Source organism: Callospermophilus lateralis, chromosome 17 (genome assembly GCF_048772815.1).
Source record: "Callospermophilus lateralis isolate mCalLat2 chromosome 17, mCalLat2.hap1, whole genome shotgun sequence".
Classification (NCBI taxonomy): domain Eukaryota; kingdom Metazoa; phylum Chordata; class Mammalia; order Rodentia; family Sciuridae; genus Callospermophilus; species Callospermophilus lateralis.
In genome coordinates this window covers 24,541,792-24,560,157 of record NC_135321.1, presented here as the reverse complement: position 1 = coordinate 24,560,157, position 18,366 = coordinate 24,541,792, and the positions used below count along the sequence as shown (strand labels likewise).

Genomic DNA, 18,366 nt, shown 5'->3' with positions numbered 1-18,366 from the left:
TTATTTTGCCAACTCCACTCCACACGCTGCCCAGTCTAACCTCAAACTCAGGCCCCTCCTCCCTCTGTCTTCGAGTAGCTGGGATTACAGGTGTGTGCCACCGACACCTGGCTCCTTAGTCTTTTGACCTGGGGTGGCTCTGGTGTCTGTACTTCATGACAGTGACTTTGTTTTTGAGAATGATTAGGGTTTTTGTAGAAGAGCCTTGGGATGGAATTCTCTGCCATGTCCTTGTGATTAGACACGGGTTGCATGCACTTCAGGGGGACACGTCCTCTGCGTATCACATCAGGGGGTACACACTGTCCTTCAACCCCGGGACTGGGGAGTCCAACCCTACTGGCCTGGTTAGGGTGTGTCTGCTGAGTCCCTCTGCTGTAGAATTTCCCTGTGTGACTAGGAAACATCTCCGAGAGATCATTTGGAACGGGGCCAGTATTCTGTTTCTCCTCAAACCCTCACCCCGCGGCCTCTATTGATGATCTGTGCCTGAAACAATGATTATTATCACAGTTGCCAAATGGTTTTTTAATTCCATTATTCCTCCCAAATTCCCTAGTTGGCTTTCTACCACAGGGAGAGTTGTAAGGATTGATTTGAAATTCACCCCTCCAAGCCTCAGGGCCCCAGCACCTGGGAGCCAGGGAGAGGAGGTCCTTGTCACCCATCTGAACGAGCTGGGGCACATAGGCTGAGGCCCACAGAGTGGGCAACAGAGTGAAGGTCATCAGCACCCGCACACAAGCACCTTGGGTTTCAGAATGTTCTGGCCCAAGAAACCATCTTCTAGGAAGTCATGCCCCAAGATGGCCGGGCTGGGCCCGTCTGTCACCGTGCACGGAGCCGTTGACGTCTCCCCAACCCCGACCCTGCAGTCCCGTCTCACCCAGCACCCGTCAGTCCCCATCAGCCTCCTCGGCTTCCCCTCTGAGGGGCTCACCTCTGCCTCCTCTGAGGGTCTTCCTCAAGGCTGCCCAGGGCTGGGAGCCCTGCCACCAGCTGTTAAGACCCTGAGGGCAGGAAATCCGCCCTGGGCCCCCCTCCCAGCCTCATCCGTATGGTCACGTGGGCAAGGCGTCCTGGAGCCCCGCACCAGCCCTTCCAGCTCCAAGCCTGCTGATTTCCAGCCCCAGGGCACAGCCTGGACACCTGCCTGCCCTGGAGGCCCCCAGGCTCCAGATCTTTCCATTGTGTCCCCCCCCCCATGTCTCCTTCATCAGGGACACCCATGATCCCAGGGCCACAGCTTGCTTCTCTGGTAAAATGCCCTCAGGTAGCCGGAGAGTGCTACAGCTTTCCTTCCTCTCCCAAAATGTGTGAGGCTCACCGTGAGAGCCCGGGGGTGGCCTTGGTGGAGGGGGCCTCTGGGGTCCCTGCGCAGGCAGAGGGGAGCTCTTGGGTGGCTCCCCCTCCCCTTCCCTTGCCTGGTAGGCGGGGCCAGGCTCACCAGGGGGACAGGAACTAGGAGTGGGGCACTCCAGTGTGGACGGAATGACATCAGGGCCTGGTGAGGTGACCACCCTGGCCACGCAGCATGGTGGGTAAAAGACAGACCTCTGTGTGGCCGTGGTCTTCTCATGCAGACAAGGAGACTTGGAAGACCTGGGTCCCGCCCCCTGGTCCCCAGACTCATGTCCCCTGCAGAACATGGGGCGATTCTCCCAACCCCACTTGCCCTCTCGGCCCCCCACCCACTGCCAACCCGCAGGTGTCTCGGCCCCTCCCCCTCGGAGGACTTCCTGTTCTGCAGGTCTGTCCATCACCCACTCCAGGAAGCCCTTCCTGGCCTCCCGAATGCATCAGACGCCAAGTCTTGCCTCCTGCTGTGGTGTGTGGCTTTCTGAGTGACATAGCAATCCTGCCACCAGAGGTTTAGTTCCTGAGGGGCTGAAAGCTGCCCTGTGGCTGCTGGAGCCCCCGCACAAAGCAGGCAGAGTGTGACAACCAGAGCTGGGGGGGTGGGCGGAGGAACACTCTGAAGGCCTGGCTCCCCCGGATCTCAGGAGAGACCCTCCGAGGGCCAGAATGAAAGCAGATAAACTGTGCTTGAGGAGGAAGCCCGGGCCCCACTGGCCAGCCAGTGCCGAGCCTTTGATGTCCCCTGCCCTTGCCTAGCTGTCTTCCCATCCGGTGGGTCACTGTTGGCTGGTAAACCTGGGGAACCCCAGGCAGGCTGGCCAGGGGGAGCAGACGTGCACAGGGCCAGGCAGGCTTGGGTGACCAGGGTGCTGACACCCAAGAGACACTGCTGCCCAAGCTCTGGGGTCCCAGGGTCATCGCTCATTACACACCCAGGAAACCCGTGATTCAGAAAGTCTGTGAGAAAGGAAATCGGCCTGTTCAGAAGGGTTTTGCTTTTCCCAAATGACCTTCATCCACCGCAGCCCGGCCAGTCAGCAGACAAACCTGGAGAAAGCCGTCCCATCCTCTAGTCCCAAGACTGGCTTGGGTGAATAGAGGTGCCCAGCCCGGGGGGTGTCTGAGCTCCTCCTACCAGTATAGAGTTATTTTAGGTAGCAATGAGAAATTCTTCTTGGAAGAATGCAGAAGGGTCAGATAAAGTACGCCGGCCCCAGAGGCCAAGATTAGGGTCAGACCCGGGCCCTGGATGCGCTCCCGCTCAACCTCTCAGAGGGGTGAAAGGTTCTCACAGGGTGTTGAGATAATTCAATGGGACCCCTGTGTCCCCAGCAGGTAGGAACCACTCCGTATGTTCCTTAAACCCAGGTATTGATCCCCTTATCCATGGGAGACAAGTTCCAAGAGCCCTCAACCCCAGTGAGCGCCTGAAACTGCAGCTGGTTCTGAATCCTGAATATACTGTTGTTGTTGTTGTTTCTATAATAAGGTTTAATTTATAAATTAGGCACAGGAAGAGATTAGGAATAATAGCTGATAATAAAATAGAACAACTGTAACAACATGCTCTAATATGACTTATGTGAATATGGTCTCTCACTCTCAAAACACCTCTTGCGCTGTTCTCACCCTTGGACTGATGTGAGATGCCGCAAGGCCCACGCGCCAGGACGAAGTGAGGTGAGTGACCAAGCACTCACCAGGCACTGTGGACCCAGCTTCTGCAGTTTGAGGTACAATAGCAAAACTAGTACAGGTTTCGTTTTCCTTCCTCACAACTTCACAGATTTGTTCTTACTGTAGATCTTAACAATCTTGTCATATAGCTTTTTCTTTCCTTATTAATTCCAGAATTCTTTACCTTTTCACTGAAAGAAAGTACTTTACATCTTCCCTTAGGAAAGCCAAATTGCCAGCGTCACTACTCTTGCATTTTGGGACCGTTACTAAGTAAACTATGAGTTACTTGAACCCAGGTACTACAATATCTTGACAGTTAATCTGACAACCAAACAGCCATTAGGGAACTAACGGGTGGGTAGTATATACAGTATGGATACCCTGAATAAAGGGTGAGTCACATTTCAGGCGCAATGGAAGAGGGTAGGTATCACTGCGTCGTGATACTGCTCCAGCTAGAGACCCCCTGGCAGCCACTGAGATCCAGGAGGACTTCCTGAATGAGGCAGTTGTCACAGAATGGGCAGTTCATCCCGATAGCCCCCTGGGCCTGTGGCTACAAGCTCACAACGGTCCCAGGCAGCCTCTACCACTGTGGGCACCCCTGCCCGTGAGAAGTCCCCCCATTGGTGACTCCAGCTGTCCTGTGCCTTCCCTCCACTGGCCACTTCCCCTCACACAGAGGCTCTGCAGCTGGGCTTACTCGGGATTCAAAATGGCTCTTAGGGTCTTCTCTGCATCCCCCGTCCTCCTTGCCCCAGCTTCTCCTGACTGTAGGCTGCTCTGCTGTGTGGAGATGGTGACATTAAAATAGGCAGTGGGGAGGTGGGATCCTGGGGGATCAACTGAAGTCAGTCACTCACGGAGTGAACCAAGGCCAGCTGTGGTGGATGCTGGTGGCCAGACTTTGGCCTAAAGGAAGTCAAATCCTTTAAAACTCGGAACCCCATAAGATGGGTTTTCTATTTGTTCCAATTTTATACATAAAGAAGCTAATGACCAGAGAGATTAGGGAACTAGGCTCAAGTTGCACAGCAGAGTGCAGTGTGTCAGGACTTGAACCCTAAGGGTCTGGCTCCAAAGTCCATTCTTTGAACGACTAGAGAGTTCTGGGAATGCCCAGACCTGCCAGCAGGCTGCAGTGAGGGTCCACAGGCTGGACCTGGGAGGCTGCAGGGCCTGTCTGGGCCAAGCGGAAGGGCGAGGGCCTTCCCCTGGAACCATGCCACCAGGTTCACGTGGAGCCTGACAACTCCCAAGGGCAGCCGCGTGCTCTTCCCATGACATCACGCTGCCTCAGAACTTTGAGGCCGAGGATTCTTGGAATGCCTGATTCACCCTGGAACAAAAATAATACTTCGTATTTATAATGTGCCTTTGTTCCCCAAAGGCTTCCCTGCGCTTTAATTCACTCTCGGCTCAGACGGGCCTCGTGATCCAGGCCGCGACGGTGCAGAGGTGGGAGCCCACCCTAGTGAGCACCTGGGGTGGGGACCAGCGTCCCCATCCTGCAGGGGAGGTGGGTGGTTTGGAGCCGTCTGGGCAAAGTGGGCCAAGAGCCCCGGGTTGCCCACAGGACTGAGAGGAGGGCTCCAAAATGCCTTGAGATAACGAGCCCTGCGGACCCATCGACTGTCCCCCAGAACCCACTTCCCAGCCTTGGTGCCTCCCAAGGTCCGGGACAGCAGCAGGAATCTGCAGTTCTCCCCATCCCCCGGGCCGAAGTGCAGCCTGGAAGCAGAGGGGCCACCCCCAAACTCAGCCCCCGCCCCGCCCCACAGGCCCAAGCCTTAGGCAGCAGCGGGCTGCTTGGGGAAAGGATGGTTCCCAGCACACACGGAAGGCCAGGGGCTGCGCGTGGCTTCTGCGGTTTTCCCCAGACACAGCGGAGCCGAAGCTGGAGGCCGGATTTCCAAAGGCCCCATCCAGAACCTTCCCAGACTCTCCAGCCTCCCTACCCCTGGTGGGTCCGGCCCAGCCAGCCACCTTGCCTCTGCCTGTCTGGCCCACGCTTCTGCACCCCTCTCTGCTGCAGGACAGCCCGCAGCCCCCACCCAGTGACTTTGGCCAAGGCCTGGGGTCCTCTGGCTCAACAGCAGTGCACAGGCTGCCCCAGCCCTCAGGACTCCGGAGCATGCCTTAGAACCCTGGAGCCGGAGCGCAGGCTGGAGGGCCAGACGCCCCAGTTCTAACCCACACTCTGAGGCTTGCAAATTGTATGTCTGCAGGCCAGTTCTTTCTTCTTCTTCTTCTTCTTTTTTTTTTTTTAATTAGGTATATAGGACAGCAGAGGGCATTTTGATTCATTGTGCACAACTGCAGCACGACTTTTCGTTTCTCTGGTTGTACACGATGTAGTGTCACACCCTATGTACAGTCCACAGGTACCTAGGGCAGTGATGTCCACCTCATTCCACCATCTTCCTGCCCCCACCCCCTCCCTACCTCTCCCTCCCTATGCCCCATCCAAGCTCCTCCATTTCTCTCATGCCCCCCCGCCCACCCATTATGGATCAGCATCCACTTACAAAAGAGAACTTTCAGCCTTTGGTTTTGGGGACTGGCTTACTTCCCTAAGCAGGATATCCTCCAACTCCGTCCATTTGCCTACAAATGCCATGATTTTATTCTCTTTTAATGCTGAGCAATATTCCATTGTGTATATACACCACAGTTTCTTTATCCATTCATCTACTGGAGGACATCTAGGTTGGTTCCACAGTTTAGCTGCTGTGAATTGAGCTGTTTTAAGGTTGATGTGGCTGTGTCACTATGGTGTGCTGATTTTAAGTCCTTTGGGTATAGACCAAGGAGTGGGGTAACTGGGTCAAATGGTGGTTCCGTTCAAGTTTCCTAAGGAATCTCTGAACTGCTTTCCAAATTGGTGGCACCAATTTGCAGTCCCAACTTTTCATCTCTCTGCTGTACACCATGTAGTGTCACACCCTGTGTGCAGTCCACATGAACCTAGGGCAGTGGTGTGTGCTCAGGCTGTTCTTTACCCTCTCTGTGCCTTACCAAGCTCTGGGAGGTGGGGTAGACACTAACGCCTCTCTCTCAGGGGCCAAGGAAAACCAGGTCTCTCGCATCGTAAGTACCTGGTGGGTGTTGGCTGCTCTTACTACTGTCACTGCGGATCCCTGAGATCTGGGGTCTGGTCCTCTTGCCTCGGGGCAGCCCTCAGGGCAAAATCAGCTCCGTGACCTGAGAGGGCCCCATTTGCAGAAGAACCCATGGTCTGATGTGTCTGTCTTAAAATTCTCAGTCGTGTTTGAATAAGGAACCTATTTCATTACGCACATGTGCTCCTGTTTCCTTTCCTTCACGTCCCTTGTCCCGGGTTGTGAGCTGGATGTCTGTCTCTCTAACTGGTAGACTGATGTCTGTCTCTCTCTGTGTGACCATGCAAATCTTAAGCTCCTTGCGGTGACAGCCCTGCCAGACCTAGGAGATCTGGAGAAGGTTCCTCTACCTCTGCAGGAAGGGGATACTTTTGAGGGCAGATCAGAGGAGCACACAGGACAGTTTGGTGGCAGAGACAGGGATGTGCCGTGGGCAGGTTCAGATTGCAGTCACGGTAGGGGTCTGGAGGGTTGCGGACGGGATCCTGGGAGGACCTGGGCCTTGAACCCTATGGGAGTGGGGGAGTGCTGAGAGGCGGCTCAGGGACCAGCGGCTTTTATCACATGGCCTCCGGCGTCTTTCAGAGTGTCCCCAGGTCCCCGCGGCCTTGGGCAAGCCCATTAGCCTCCAGGTGAGCGGGTCTCAGAACAAGTTAACTAATGGAGGCTAACGGGTGAGGCCCTCTCCCATCATCCACTCGCTCTGCAGTTGGGAGAGGTCTTTCTCTGCCTGCAGGGTGCAGAGAAGTCTCTCAGACCCTTGCGGCTCTGTCGGGAGCACTCCCTGGGCCAGGGAGATGTCTGATTACTGAAGCTTTTGCCCTTCCTGCAAAATACCAAAACTCCCATGGGAACTTCTGCCCCGAGTGGCAGAGACCTCAGCCCTGAGCTGTTTCCTACCCAACTCGGAGCAAACAGAGAGCTACACACTCTGATGGCTGGAGAGTCAGCAGCATGGCCAGCCTTCTGCGGCCGCAGGGGCATCCCTGATGCCCTCGCTTCTTGCCTTGGGGTGGGGAGGAGAGCTCTGTAGGGGTGGGCCTGGAGCAGGGGCAGTAGTCAGGAACCGGCCCACACACTGCTGTGCTACCACCGTGGTGACGATGATGATCCTGGCAACTACAGGGTGACTCGGTCGGATATGCTCTGCGGCAAAGCCCCCTGCTCTCCACAGAGCACCAACATCTCGCACGTCCCTTAAATGCCACCAGAGAGCATTTTAGACAGCAAGTTAGAGCAAAAACAGAGCTAAGCAGTGTGGGTCTTGCCACCAACTCATGGAGCAACCCCAAGGGACTAAAGCAGCCTCTCTGAACCTTGCTTGTCTCATATCTAAAACTCTCAGATAATCCTCAAGTCACCCCTGAGGCAGGGCTACACGCAGCTGGGAGCAAGACTGAAGAGGTTAAGTCACCCAGGCCAAGCAACCACGAGTGGGCCAGCCGGGCCCCACCTCCCAGAGTAGGTTGTAGTCTCCCAGATGGACCCCATGAGCAGCATCCTGCAGAACAGGCAGAGTGGACTTCCATTCAGCCCTGAGAACTTAGTAGGTGCTCAATGAATACGAACTTCTAAGATCCTTGTCCCAAACCAGTGCTGTGGTTCCCCTCAGCTGACTCCCTCAAGAAGGAAAAAAGTTTCCCTCTGGTTTAAGCTTCCCCATCATTCCACAAACTGGAGCTTGCGTGTGTGTATGTTTACCACACATGCTAAGCAGCCCCTCAGCTGCAGAACAGCACCTTTAAGCAGCTTGGGAGGCTGAGGCAGGAGGATTGTGAGTTCAATGCCAGCCTCAAAAACTTAGTGAGGCCCTAAATGACTTAGTGAGAGCCTGACTCAAAATATTTTTTTAAAAAGTGGGGAGGGCTGGGGATGTGGCTCCGTGGTTAAGCGCCCCTGGGTTCAATCCCCAGTACCAAAAACATAAATAAAAAATTCTGCCACTAAGGCTCACAGCCAAGGGGCAGGGAAGGCCGGAGCCCGCGCAGGCGATGTTGAGGTGGGCCGGAGTGGAGGTGCCCGTGCTAGTAGTGAGCAGTCATCACTTTTCCTGAAGCAAGAAATATGAGCCCAGGCATAGCTTTAAAACCGCTTGCCCTCGGAATTTTGCTTTCAGAAAATTTTAAGCAGACCTACAAATTATGTGGTGAACTGTCCGACATTGAGAGAACCATAATAAGCCAGTGGCCCTTGGAATATCTAGTTGGGAACGATTATGAAATAAAAAACGAACAGAGAGACGTTTGTCTCCATTTGGACCGCTGTTAAAACCATTTTTTTAAAAAATGTGAAGTTATTCTCTCTCTACACCCACCTCCCAAAATGCAGCTGTGGTGTCCCAAGAACTTTATTATTTTTTTTTATATTTAAAAAAAAAAAAGAGCAGTGTTAGAGTCAAACAAGACATCTGATTTCAGAACCCTAGGAAGAAAGAATAAACGAAATGAAGGATGGAAAAATCCAAAACCCCGCCAATTGCCATTCTCAAAGCTAAATAAATGAGCAGACCCAAAACCAGAGCTGACATTACTGCTGTTGAGCAGGTACCACCGGGAGCCCAACAATATCACTCCTGTCCCCTAAGCCGTCCCCCTCCCTGGGAGAAGTCCCCAGGACAGGCTCAAGCAGGTGGTAAGCCCCAGAGAGGCCATATGAGCCCTTGCTGCTCTCAGTGCTGCCAAGGTAGGTGTCCTGTGTGCTCCCGACCTGGGGCCACAGGTTCGTGGGTCGGAGACCAAACGCAGCCTCCTGGCCCGGCTGCTGGGAGCAACAGCAACTTGTCCCAGTCCAGCCAAACCCAAACCCACAGGTCTCGTGGGGAGCAGCCAGCTGGCCCCTAAGAAGGTATCGACGAAACCCAGCGCCAGCAAACTCAGAAGAGAGAGGTACTGGTTTGGGCCGGCTCCACCAGTGACCGCTGACAAATATTTGTGAATGGCCAGAGTGCGGAAGCCGAGGGCTCCATTGTTGGGGAACAAGGCCCAGGACCAAGCCTGCCCCAGCCATCTCAGCAGCCCTCTCAGTTCCCAGGAGGGTTCCTCCTGTGGTCTGAGTGGTCATTCAGCCCTGCTGTCCTGAGGGGTGGGTCTCGTGGCACATGGGAGACCGGAGGTGGCTGCCGGGTCCCATGATGAGTAGACAGGCTCAGCCCTCTGGCAGCCTCTGGGAGAGCTCTGCTGTGGGACCTTACCTCACTAAGCCTCCGTTGGCTCATCTGAACCATGGGAAGAAGCATTCTTCATCTGACTGCTTGCAAGGAAAAGAGAGAGGCCTTGCACCCCTGGCCTCCGGCCGTATCTGGGCTCTTCCTACAGGATCATCCCAGTACAGGGCGTCTGCCGGGTTGTTGTACATCCAGAGCCCCCTCTTATGAATCCAGTAGTCCTGCCTCTCTGGTCAGAAGGGGACACTTGAGGGTGCACTCCCTGGCTTCCCCTCCCACCTCTGGATGGCCCTCCACATGTGCAAAGGAACTGCCCCCCAGCAAGAGTGAGCCCGGGAACACCCACTAACACCGGAGGACACGGCGCATTCTTGGTCACTGCTGATTTGGTAAGGCCGCTGGCTCCAAGGTCTTTTGAACCAGGAAGACGTGGAATTCCAGGTCATTCGAATTCCCAGGAAGGCGCAGCCAAAGCGCGACAAGACCTAACGGATTTCTTTCTGCAACCCTTGACCACCAGCCATGTACAAATTACTTCCTTCCTCTTCCAGGTGGACAGGAGTCGATTTCTTTTTTCTTCTCTCTTTGGGGACAGGGGGAGGCTGCTGGGCAGAGAGGGGAATCCCTGGCATCGCCAGTGGGAAACAAGACAATTCCAAGATAGATGCTGGGAAGGGCTCGGTCAGCCACTCTTCAGGGACATTTCTTGGGCCATAGCTACAGGCGCCACAAAAATTCTAAATAAGGATGACAAAAGTTGTAAGAATCGAACGCGATCTGCCAGGGAATTTCCAAGTTTCCCCTCTGGGCTAAAAAAAATAACCCACATTCAAAGAACAAAGATAATGGAAAGAGAAAGGGCCCGTTAGTTAAAAGTAATTGAAAAATTAAAGGAGGATGAATTCACCAAAGGCACCCTGAGGAACCGGCAGGGACCCTGGGGTTCCTTTTTTTTTTTTTTTTTTTGGCAGCGCTGGGAATGACCCCGGGACCTCTCCGTCCGTAGCTAGGCAAGGGCTCTACCTCTGAGCCACATCCACGCCCTCCTGGAGCTTCTGCTCTCTCAGGGTGGGTGCCTCATGCTCCCTAAGGAGGGAGTGGCCCCCAGAGCTGGACAGCATTACTGTAGCTCTGGGCAATCTAGAGGCCACTGGGAGGAGCCGGACTCAATGGTCCTCTCTGCCAACGGGGGCCCAGCTCTCCCGGGTGCCACGCTCATGGCCCTGATCCCAGTCATACCCGGGGAGTGAGACTGAAGATTTCAGGTATGCCAGGGGGCGCAGGAGGGTTTGGGGGGATGGAGGCTTCCTCTTCCACTCCCAGTGTCCGAGCAGCCAAGTGCTTGACTGGGCATGTCTACCAGAACCCAGTGAGTTGGAACGTGGATGATGAAGATGAACAATACCACACAGGCCTCCTGAGGGTGCCCAGTTCAGTGTGACAGACTGCACAGACCTTGTTGTGATGATTACTAGAGGAGGTACAGACAACTAGAAACCCTGGGCCCTACATATATATACATACACAGTGGTGAAGTCTGCCCACCTGTCTCGGCTGGCCTCTTCCAGTCTTGCTTTGCTTGGTCATTATGCAGTGGGGAGGCTGGGGACAAGGAGGACCGTCTTGTTACTGCCCAGGGGGGGCAGAGGTCCACATTCTGCCCTGAGCCTTCTTTGACACCCAAAGGGGTTCCTCATGACCGCTGCAGAGAGAGAGGTGGAGGGATGGATGGATGGATGGATGGATGGATGGATGGATAGGAAAGAAGGAAGGACAGACATAAGAAGACGCTGAAAGATGTTTGGAATAGCCCCAGGATGAGTTCTTTCAATTTCCTTCTTGGCTTCATATGTCCCAGACTGGGATCTAAAGAAACCAGAAACCCAGAAACACCCGGAGGCCTGAGCAAAGAAGCCCCAACAAAAGCTGACTCACTCCAGCCAAAGGCCCAGGGAGCGGAGCCCTCTAGGCAATGAGAAGCCCCAGAAGAAACAGTGGCCCCACCCACCACTCGGGGAAGACTCATGGAAGCACCTAGACTGGGCCATCAGGATGGTATCGGAGAGACCAAGTGGGATTCCATCTTGTGGGGTGAAAGCACCTCTCGCTCTGTGCCAGTGGAGGCCACTTGGGGAGCCAAGAATTCCTACCTCTCCCTGCAGAAAGGAGGTTCCCCGCCCCCCCAGCCCCCGTCCATGCTGAGATAGTGTCTGTGGCCTCGTGGAGAGTTGAACCCCCTTCCTGCCCAGCAATGATGAGGAGCCCCCTTTGGGTGCCAAAGAAGGCCCATTAGGGAAGGTGGACTTCTGCTCACACTGGGCGGTGACCCACTGCACAATGACCAGGCAGAGCAAGATCGGAGGAGGCCAGCTAGGACAGGTTGAGTCTCATCATAGTGCCCGATGGTCCAGGTCTCAATGGAACACTGCTGGTCATACCCCCAATCAGAAAGATCTTATGTTGAGTGGAAAAGAGACGATTAACAGAGGCCAACACCAAGCTGATAGGTTAGAATTATCTAGCGAAGATGTCACAGCGGTCATCATCAAAAACGCCCCAAAGAACACCAAGGAGTCCCGTTGAAACATGAAAACTCAGGTCTTGGCAAAGAAGTAGAAGATTTCAAGAAAAACCAATGGAAGCTTAAGAGTTCCATGAAAAGTCCAAGGAATGGGCACAAACAGAAAGACAAAAGTCCTTCTGCAGGTGAACCAGAGAGGTCACAGTAGAAATCGCCCAACACTAGGGACAGAGAAAAGGGACTGGAAGGGAACAAACTGAGCTTCAGGGGCCTGTGGACCGTGACAAAAAGTCTGACATCCATGCCATTGGAATCCCCCAAACAGGAGGAAGTGTGCGTCTCAAGCATCACTCACAGACCTGTGACAAGTCCTTCCCGCGGTGCTGGTGGGAAGGTGGGAAGGTGCAACCTCTCTGGAAAACGGTGGTTTCTTTAAAAACTAGATTTGCAACCTCCATAGGATCCAGCTACGGCACTGCTGGGCGTTTATCCAAGGGAGATGCAGATTCCGTGCAGAGGACCAAACTGCTCTGTGATGTCCTTCCGCAGGTGAATGGTTAGGCACACTGCGAAGCGTCCATCCAGGGACAGCCACTGAGTAATGGAGAAATAGAAATAGAAACCAGTCCAGGCAACAACCTGGGTGGGTCTCCAGGGAATTATGCAGAGTGAAAAAAGCCAAACCCAGAAATATCTGATTCCATTTATACAACATTCTCCAGAGTATAGAAGTGGAGAATGGATTCGTGGTTGCCAAAGGCCACGGATGGGGGTGGTGGGAGCGATGGGGGCGTGGCTCCAAAAGGACACCCGAAGGGCCCCTGTGCTAGGAGTGTTCTGTATCTTGGCTGTCTGGCTGTCAACGTCCTGGTTGTGACATTGTGCTATGGTTATGGAAGATGCTACCGTGAGGGGGAAGTGGGCAAGCCCTGCAAGGTTCTATCTGCGTTATTTCTTACAATGCATGTGCATCTAGAATTGCCTCGCAATAGAAAGTTTAATTTCAGAAAATGAAATCATGTTCATTTAGAAAACATAAATAAAAGAAGAATCCACATCCCATCTCCCAGAGATAGCCACCATTAGCACTTTCGAGTGTATCCTTCCAGATTTTTCTATGCAGATAAGTACTTGCCTTAAAGGACCCCATACTTCCATCACCAAGAGTGAATTATGTTGCTTCATCCTTAATGACTCCATGTTCAGTTTGGGCTGTGACGGATATCATTGTGCCTAGATCCTTATGCACATCTTTGATTACTGTATTTGGATACATTACCACATGTGGAATGACAAGGTCCAAAGGTGGGCATGTATTAGAGGCTTTTGAAACAAATTGTTAGATTTCCCACCGAAAAATTATATTAATTTCTACCCCTGATATACAATGTGCTGTAAATTACTTTTTGGGTGAAAACTAAAAGTCACATGTCTGTCCCTCCTGTGACCATTTTAATTTATCTAAAACCATGCCACTGCCTGGCGCGGGGCGGACACCTGTAATCCCAGTGGCTCTGGAGGCTGAGACAGGATGATATGAGTTCAACAGCCACAGCAAGGCACTAAGCAACTCAGTGAGACCCCCGTCTCTAAATAAAATACCAATAGGGCTGGGGGTGTGGCTCAGTGGTCAAGTGCCCCTGAGTTCAATCCCCAGTACCAAATAAATAAATAAATGAAACCATGCCACCAAGTGGAAAGCTTTTCAATGGAAAATTTTTTTCATTGATTTTTTTTTTAATGAGAAAGAAATAATGCATTTAATCCCAACCCAAGAGACCCCCAAATTTTCACAGATAAAAATTTATCAAGTGCATTGAAAGTGAGTTTGTTTAAGTAATAAGCAATCACTTGAAAGTTGGTTCATAAAGTGCAATTGCAGTGAAGGCCCCTGGTACGCTAGACAGGTCACATGGGAGGTGGAGACTCACTTTGGAGAAGGTGACATCTCTCTGCCAATTTCTCACCACTGCATGACTTTTAAGGGGTGTGACTATCTTGTTCCCCACCTGCACTGCCGGTGACGTTACGGCATGGAAAACCTGGGGGTGACATTGAGATTGAACACGAGTGCTGGGAGTGGCAGGACAGAGCGTCAGGTGTGGGCCTGGAAGCCGTGAGGATGCCCACCCCAACCCCACTCACCCTTTGACTTGTTTCCGGTCCACAAAGCGAAAGGTTGTCATTCATCCTGGTGCAGAGTTCAGGTTTGCCTTGCTGTTCCCTCATTGGGAAAGTGTTGTCAAAATAACTGGGAGCCTCTCTGCCCCAAACCATCGTGTTAAATGTATTCATGTGCTAGGGATGCCAGGACCAAGTGCCACCAACTGGGTGGCTAAGACAACAGATACTGATTTCCTCTCCGTTCTGGAGGCTGGAAGTCCCGGATCAAGGTGTCAGCAGGGCTGGCTTTTCTGAGGCCTCTCTCCCTGGCCTGCAGATGCCATTTTCTCCCTGCGTCCTCATGTCTGTGTCCAGCACCGCTGCTGTGTGCAGATTTCCTCTCACTAGCCAGGCATGGTGGAGCACTCCTATAATCCCAGCTACTCCTGGAGGCTGAGGCAGGAGCATCCCAAGTTCTAGGAGAGCCTCAGCAACTTAGTGAAATCTCGACTCAAACTTTTAAAATACATAAATAAAAAGAGCTGGGGGTACAGCTCAGTGGAAAAGCAGCCCTGGGTTCAATCCCCAATACCAGGAGGAGAAGAAAATAAATCTCCTCACATTCTAAGGCTACCAGTCATATTGAATGAAGACCCACGGTGACATCCTCATCTGAACTTTTTAAAAAATATTTATTTTATTTTTATTTGTTGTAATTTGTTTGATAGTAGAATAGATTTTGACGTGTTATACATACATGGAGTATGACTTCCCATTGTCCCGGTCGTACATGATGACATCCTCATCTTCCCTTGATCACCTCTTTAAAGGCCCTGTCTCCAGGTGGTCCCATTCTGGAGATGGTGGATGGGGTCCACCGTTGAGGTTTTTCAGGTCACCCGGCACCCAGAGGATACAGCAGGTGACTGGCGACAGAAGCAGGAGGGTTCACCGTGTTTTCTACTAGATCTTTCAGGTTTTGTTCCCTGTGCATGTGTATTTGTGCATCTACTAAATGAATAAAGTGTGGACTTTAAGTGCCAGCCACCTGTCTGGCCGTTCTGTCACAAAGCCTGGTAGGTAGGAGGTTCTCAAAAATTGTTTTTTGAGAGAACGCATAAAGGAGCAAGGCAGTGACTTCCTCCTCTGGTGTTCAGATGCAGGGACCCTGGCCGGCCCACCGGTGACCCCCTCTCTGTCTTTCCCCTTCCCTTTGCAGAAGGCAGCAGAGACCTCCAGGGGGGAACAAGCCCCAACAGCACGGGGACCACCAGCCGGGCAGCGCCAAACACAACAGGGATCACCAGAAATCCTACCAGGGGGGCTCAGCGGCCCCCGCCTCAGGGAGGCCTACCCACCACGGCTACAGCCAGAACCGGCGCTGGTACCAGAGCAGCATGAAGCACCCTCCAGGGGACAAGGGGGAGGCAGGAGCCCACCGCAACGCCAAAGAGACCGTGGCCATCGAGAGCCCCAAACTTGAGGACACCCCAGGGGACACCAGGAACAGTGGCCTTGAAACCCCCCGCAGCCCTGACACCCTCACCCCAACAGCTCCCGAGAGGCTGCCACCACAGCCTCCGGGGGGACCAGAGGCCGAGACCAAGCACAAAGACAGTGTCCCTCCTGAGCGCGCGGGGGAGCGGCCCAGAATCACCCTGCTCCAGTCTTCCAAAGACAGGCTGCGGCGGAGGCTAAAAGAAAAGGTACCGGTAATTGACTTTTTGTTGTTCTCTTGCACCAGGGAGGACAGCGAGAGGTAGGCGCTCTGGTAGGTGGGCTCTGGCGGGAGGAGAGGGAGCTATGTGGAGGGGCTTCTGGGTGGATGCCACTGGGCCACCATAGGGCAAGCCATGGCCAGCTCTGCAGGAACCCCTCGCACATCCTGGGCTCCCCGCTCCTGGTCACCTGACAGGCCCCCAAAGTGCAGCTAGCATTGGGGAGGAGCCGGAGGGACATGTGATGGGAGGGGCACAGGAGCATTTTGGGGGGTCAGAGTCCACCATGCTAAGGAACATTTGGGGACACGTGGAACTTCAGCAATAAGACCAAAGGCTGCTTCTCCCCAGTGAGTCCCTCGCAGGCTCGGTCCCTGCCAGGAGCCAGGCAGCGTGGGAGCAGGCTGGCCTCCACCCTGCCCTCCCCCACTTCAGCTCCCAGCAGCCTGCGAGGGCTCAAAGGTGCAAAGCAAGGAGGCCCAGCCTCTGTGTCACACGAGTGCCAGCCTGCGCTGAATGACCCGAGGACGGGGTACCAAGCCACCAGAAAAGGAATGGAGTCTTGTCAGTGGTAGCATTATGTCCCTTGTGCCCAGTCCAGCCACCACTGCCCCAGCCCCTCCACACTCACCCAGGGAACAGGCGCTGTCGCCGGGGAGAGGAACCCTCGCGGAGGAAGGCTGATGGCCACAGCCATCCCCGCACAGCGGGCAGAGCCTACTGAGTCCTCCTTCTGGGGCATCCCCACAGCGAGATGTACTGGGCTCCTCCTCCGGTTCCTTTTGCCCGGAAGCCAGGTCCAAGTTCCACCCTCAGGCAGAATAAGGCAGGGCGCCCTCTTCCCAAATCAGCCCTTAAAGCTGAAGTGTCACACTGTGTCCCCCCTGCCTGCCCCAAAGTGCCCAGCCCTGCTCCTCCCTCCTGTGGGGACAAGGGCCACAGGCTGAGAAGAAATCCTCCCTCATTTCCTGACATCCCAAGGTGGGCTTCCTGGCTGGGCCTCCTGGCTGATGGCCAGCGTGTGGCTTTGCCCCGAGAGCTTCCAGGACAGGCTTCTAGAGCCGTGGGGGAGGATCCTGAGTTCTCCAGAGGCCTGCCAAGCAGAGCGCAGAGCAGCACGGGGGACGCCACTCGGCCTTTAGCATCCAGGCTCAGTCCTCACCCTGCTTTGGACTGACTGGGTGACCATAAACAAGTCAACCACCTCTCTGAGCCCATTTTATTCTGCAAAATAGGTATAATATGGGCCCCCCCCACTTGCAAAGAGACTGTGAAGATTAAATAAGACATGTAACGTCCCTCGTGGGTGTTATTCAACACGCAGACCCTGGTCCCTGCCGCGGGCCCAGGTGGTCAAGGTGGGGAGGTGCGTGAGCAATGGAACAGATCAGGCGCTTCCGTAGCACCCATAAATGAGTTTCAGGAATTGCCCCCGGTGAGGCCTGTCCTCAGGAGGGTGCAGGCTCAGGCCCATGAGAAAGCGTGTCTTGAGAACAGGACAAAAGCAGGACCGGTATCGCTGTGTGACCCCAATCCTGCCCCTGGACTGGGTTTCACATCTCAACAGTGAAGTCGCCTGCATTCTGCTGTCCTGAGATAGCTAGATGCCATCTTCCTTCTCTCCAGCCCCTAGCCTGGTCTCAGCCAGTAAAACCTCAAAGGGCGGGAGGGGTTTTGTCCTAGCCATTTTAGTGACTCTGTAGAAGGTTCCTTGGTGTGTAGCATCTGTGTGCAGAGAGCCCTCAGTTCCATAGGACATAAAACCAGGGAGGATTCCACAGGGAACTCTGTGCCCAGAGAACACAACCACCCCTGGGCATTGGGAACAGAAGGGTGTGGAGGACGTGGGGCCAACCCGGGGCCACCTCTCACCCCTGCAGGCATTCTGTACCCTACTCGCCTTCCCAGGCTGGTCTTCTGCTCTCGTCTGTTTTGTTCAGATAAGATGTGTTACCATTTCTTCTTTTTGAACCCCACTAAATCGGGGCTGAGGATATAGCTCAGTTGGTAAAGTGCTTGCCTCGCATGCACAAGGCCCTGGGTTCAATCCCCAGCACCACAGAAAATAAATAAATAGATCCCATTAAATCCTTTCTGATAGGCAAACAGACAGACAGACAAAACCCCAATGTATATGAGAACCCTGGGTAGGAACTAGAAACTTGCAATGTCAACTAGGGTGTCACCAAGGCCCAGAAAAACATCAACAAAGAGCATTTGGGGCCTGCGGGCCCTTGGTGGGTAAGCGTTCCCAAAAGACTTCAAGTCCTTCCTCTGGGGTGACAGCCCGCACTCCCTCAGGCCACCCGCGCCCCGCAGAAACCTCTGCTGCGCTCAGCCACGCTCGGTTTCCTCCCACATGCCCAGGATGAAGTGGCCGTGGAGACCACCAGCCCCCAGCAGAACAAGATGGATAAGCTGATCGAGATCCTGAACAGCATGCGGAACAACAGCAGCGACGTGGACGCCAAGCTCACCACCTTCATGGAGGAGGCCCAGAACTCCACCAACTCCGAGGAGATGCTGGGCGAGATCGTGAGGACCATCTACCAGAAGGCCGTGTCGGACCGCAGCTTCGCCTTCACGGCTGCCAAGCTCTGTGACAAGATGGCCCTCTTCATGGTGGAAGGGACCAAGTTCCGCAGCCTGCTCCTCAACATGCTCCAGGTAACCCGACACCAGCAGCTGCCACCCATGCCC

At 54.0% G+C, this 18,366-nt stretch overlaps 1 protein-coding gene across 9 annotated transcripts in view; it reads left to right on the top strand.

Moving 5' to 3' along the window:
* The window catches only part of Ctif (cap binding complex dependent translation initiation factor), a 271,305-nt gene that overhangs the window by 161,293 nt on the left and 91,646 nt on the right, over nucleotides 1-18,366 (top strand). For 7 of the 9 annotated variants that reach the window (XM_076836749.2, XM_077105601.1, XM_076836756.2 and 4 more), the window contains 2 exons: nucleotides 15,168-15,660; nucleotides 18,034-18,333. In XM_076836749.2, coding sequence (XP_076692864.1) covers nucleotides 15,168-15,660; nucleotides 18,034-18,333 — 793 coding nt within the window. The remainder of the gene's footprint in view (nucleotides 1-15,167; nucleotides 15,661-18,033; nucleotides 18,334-18,366) is intronic. The other 2 variants (XM_076836755.2, XM_076836753.2) reach the window with 1 other exon arrangement.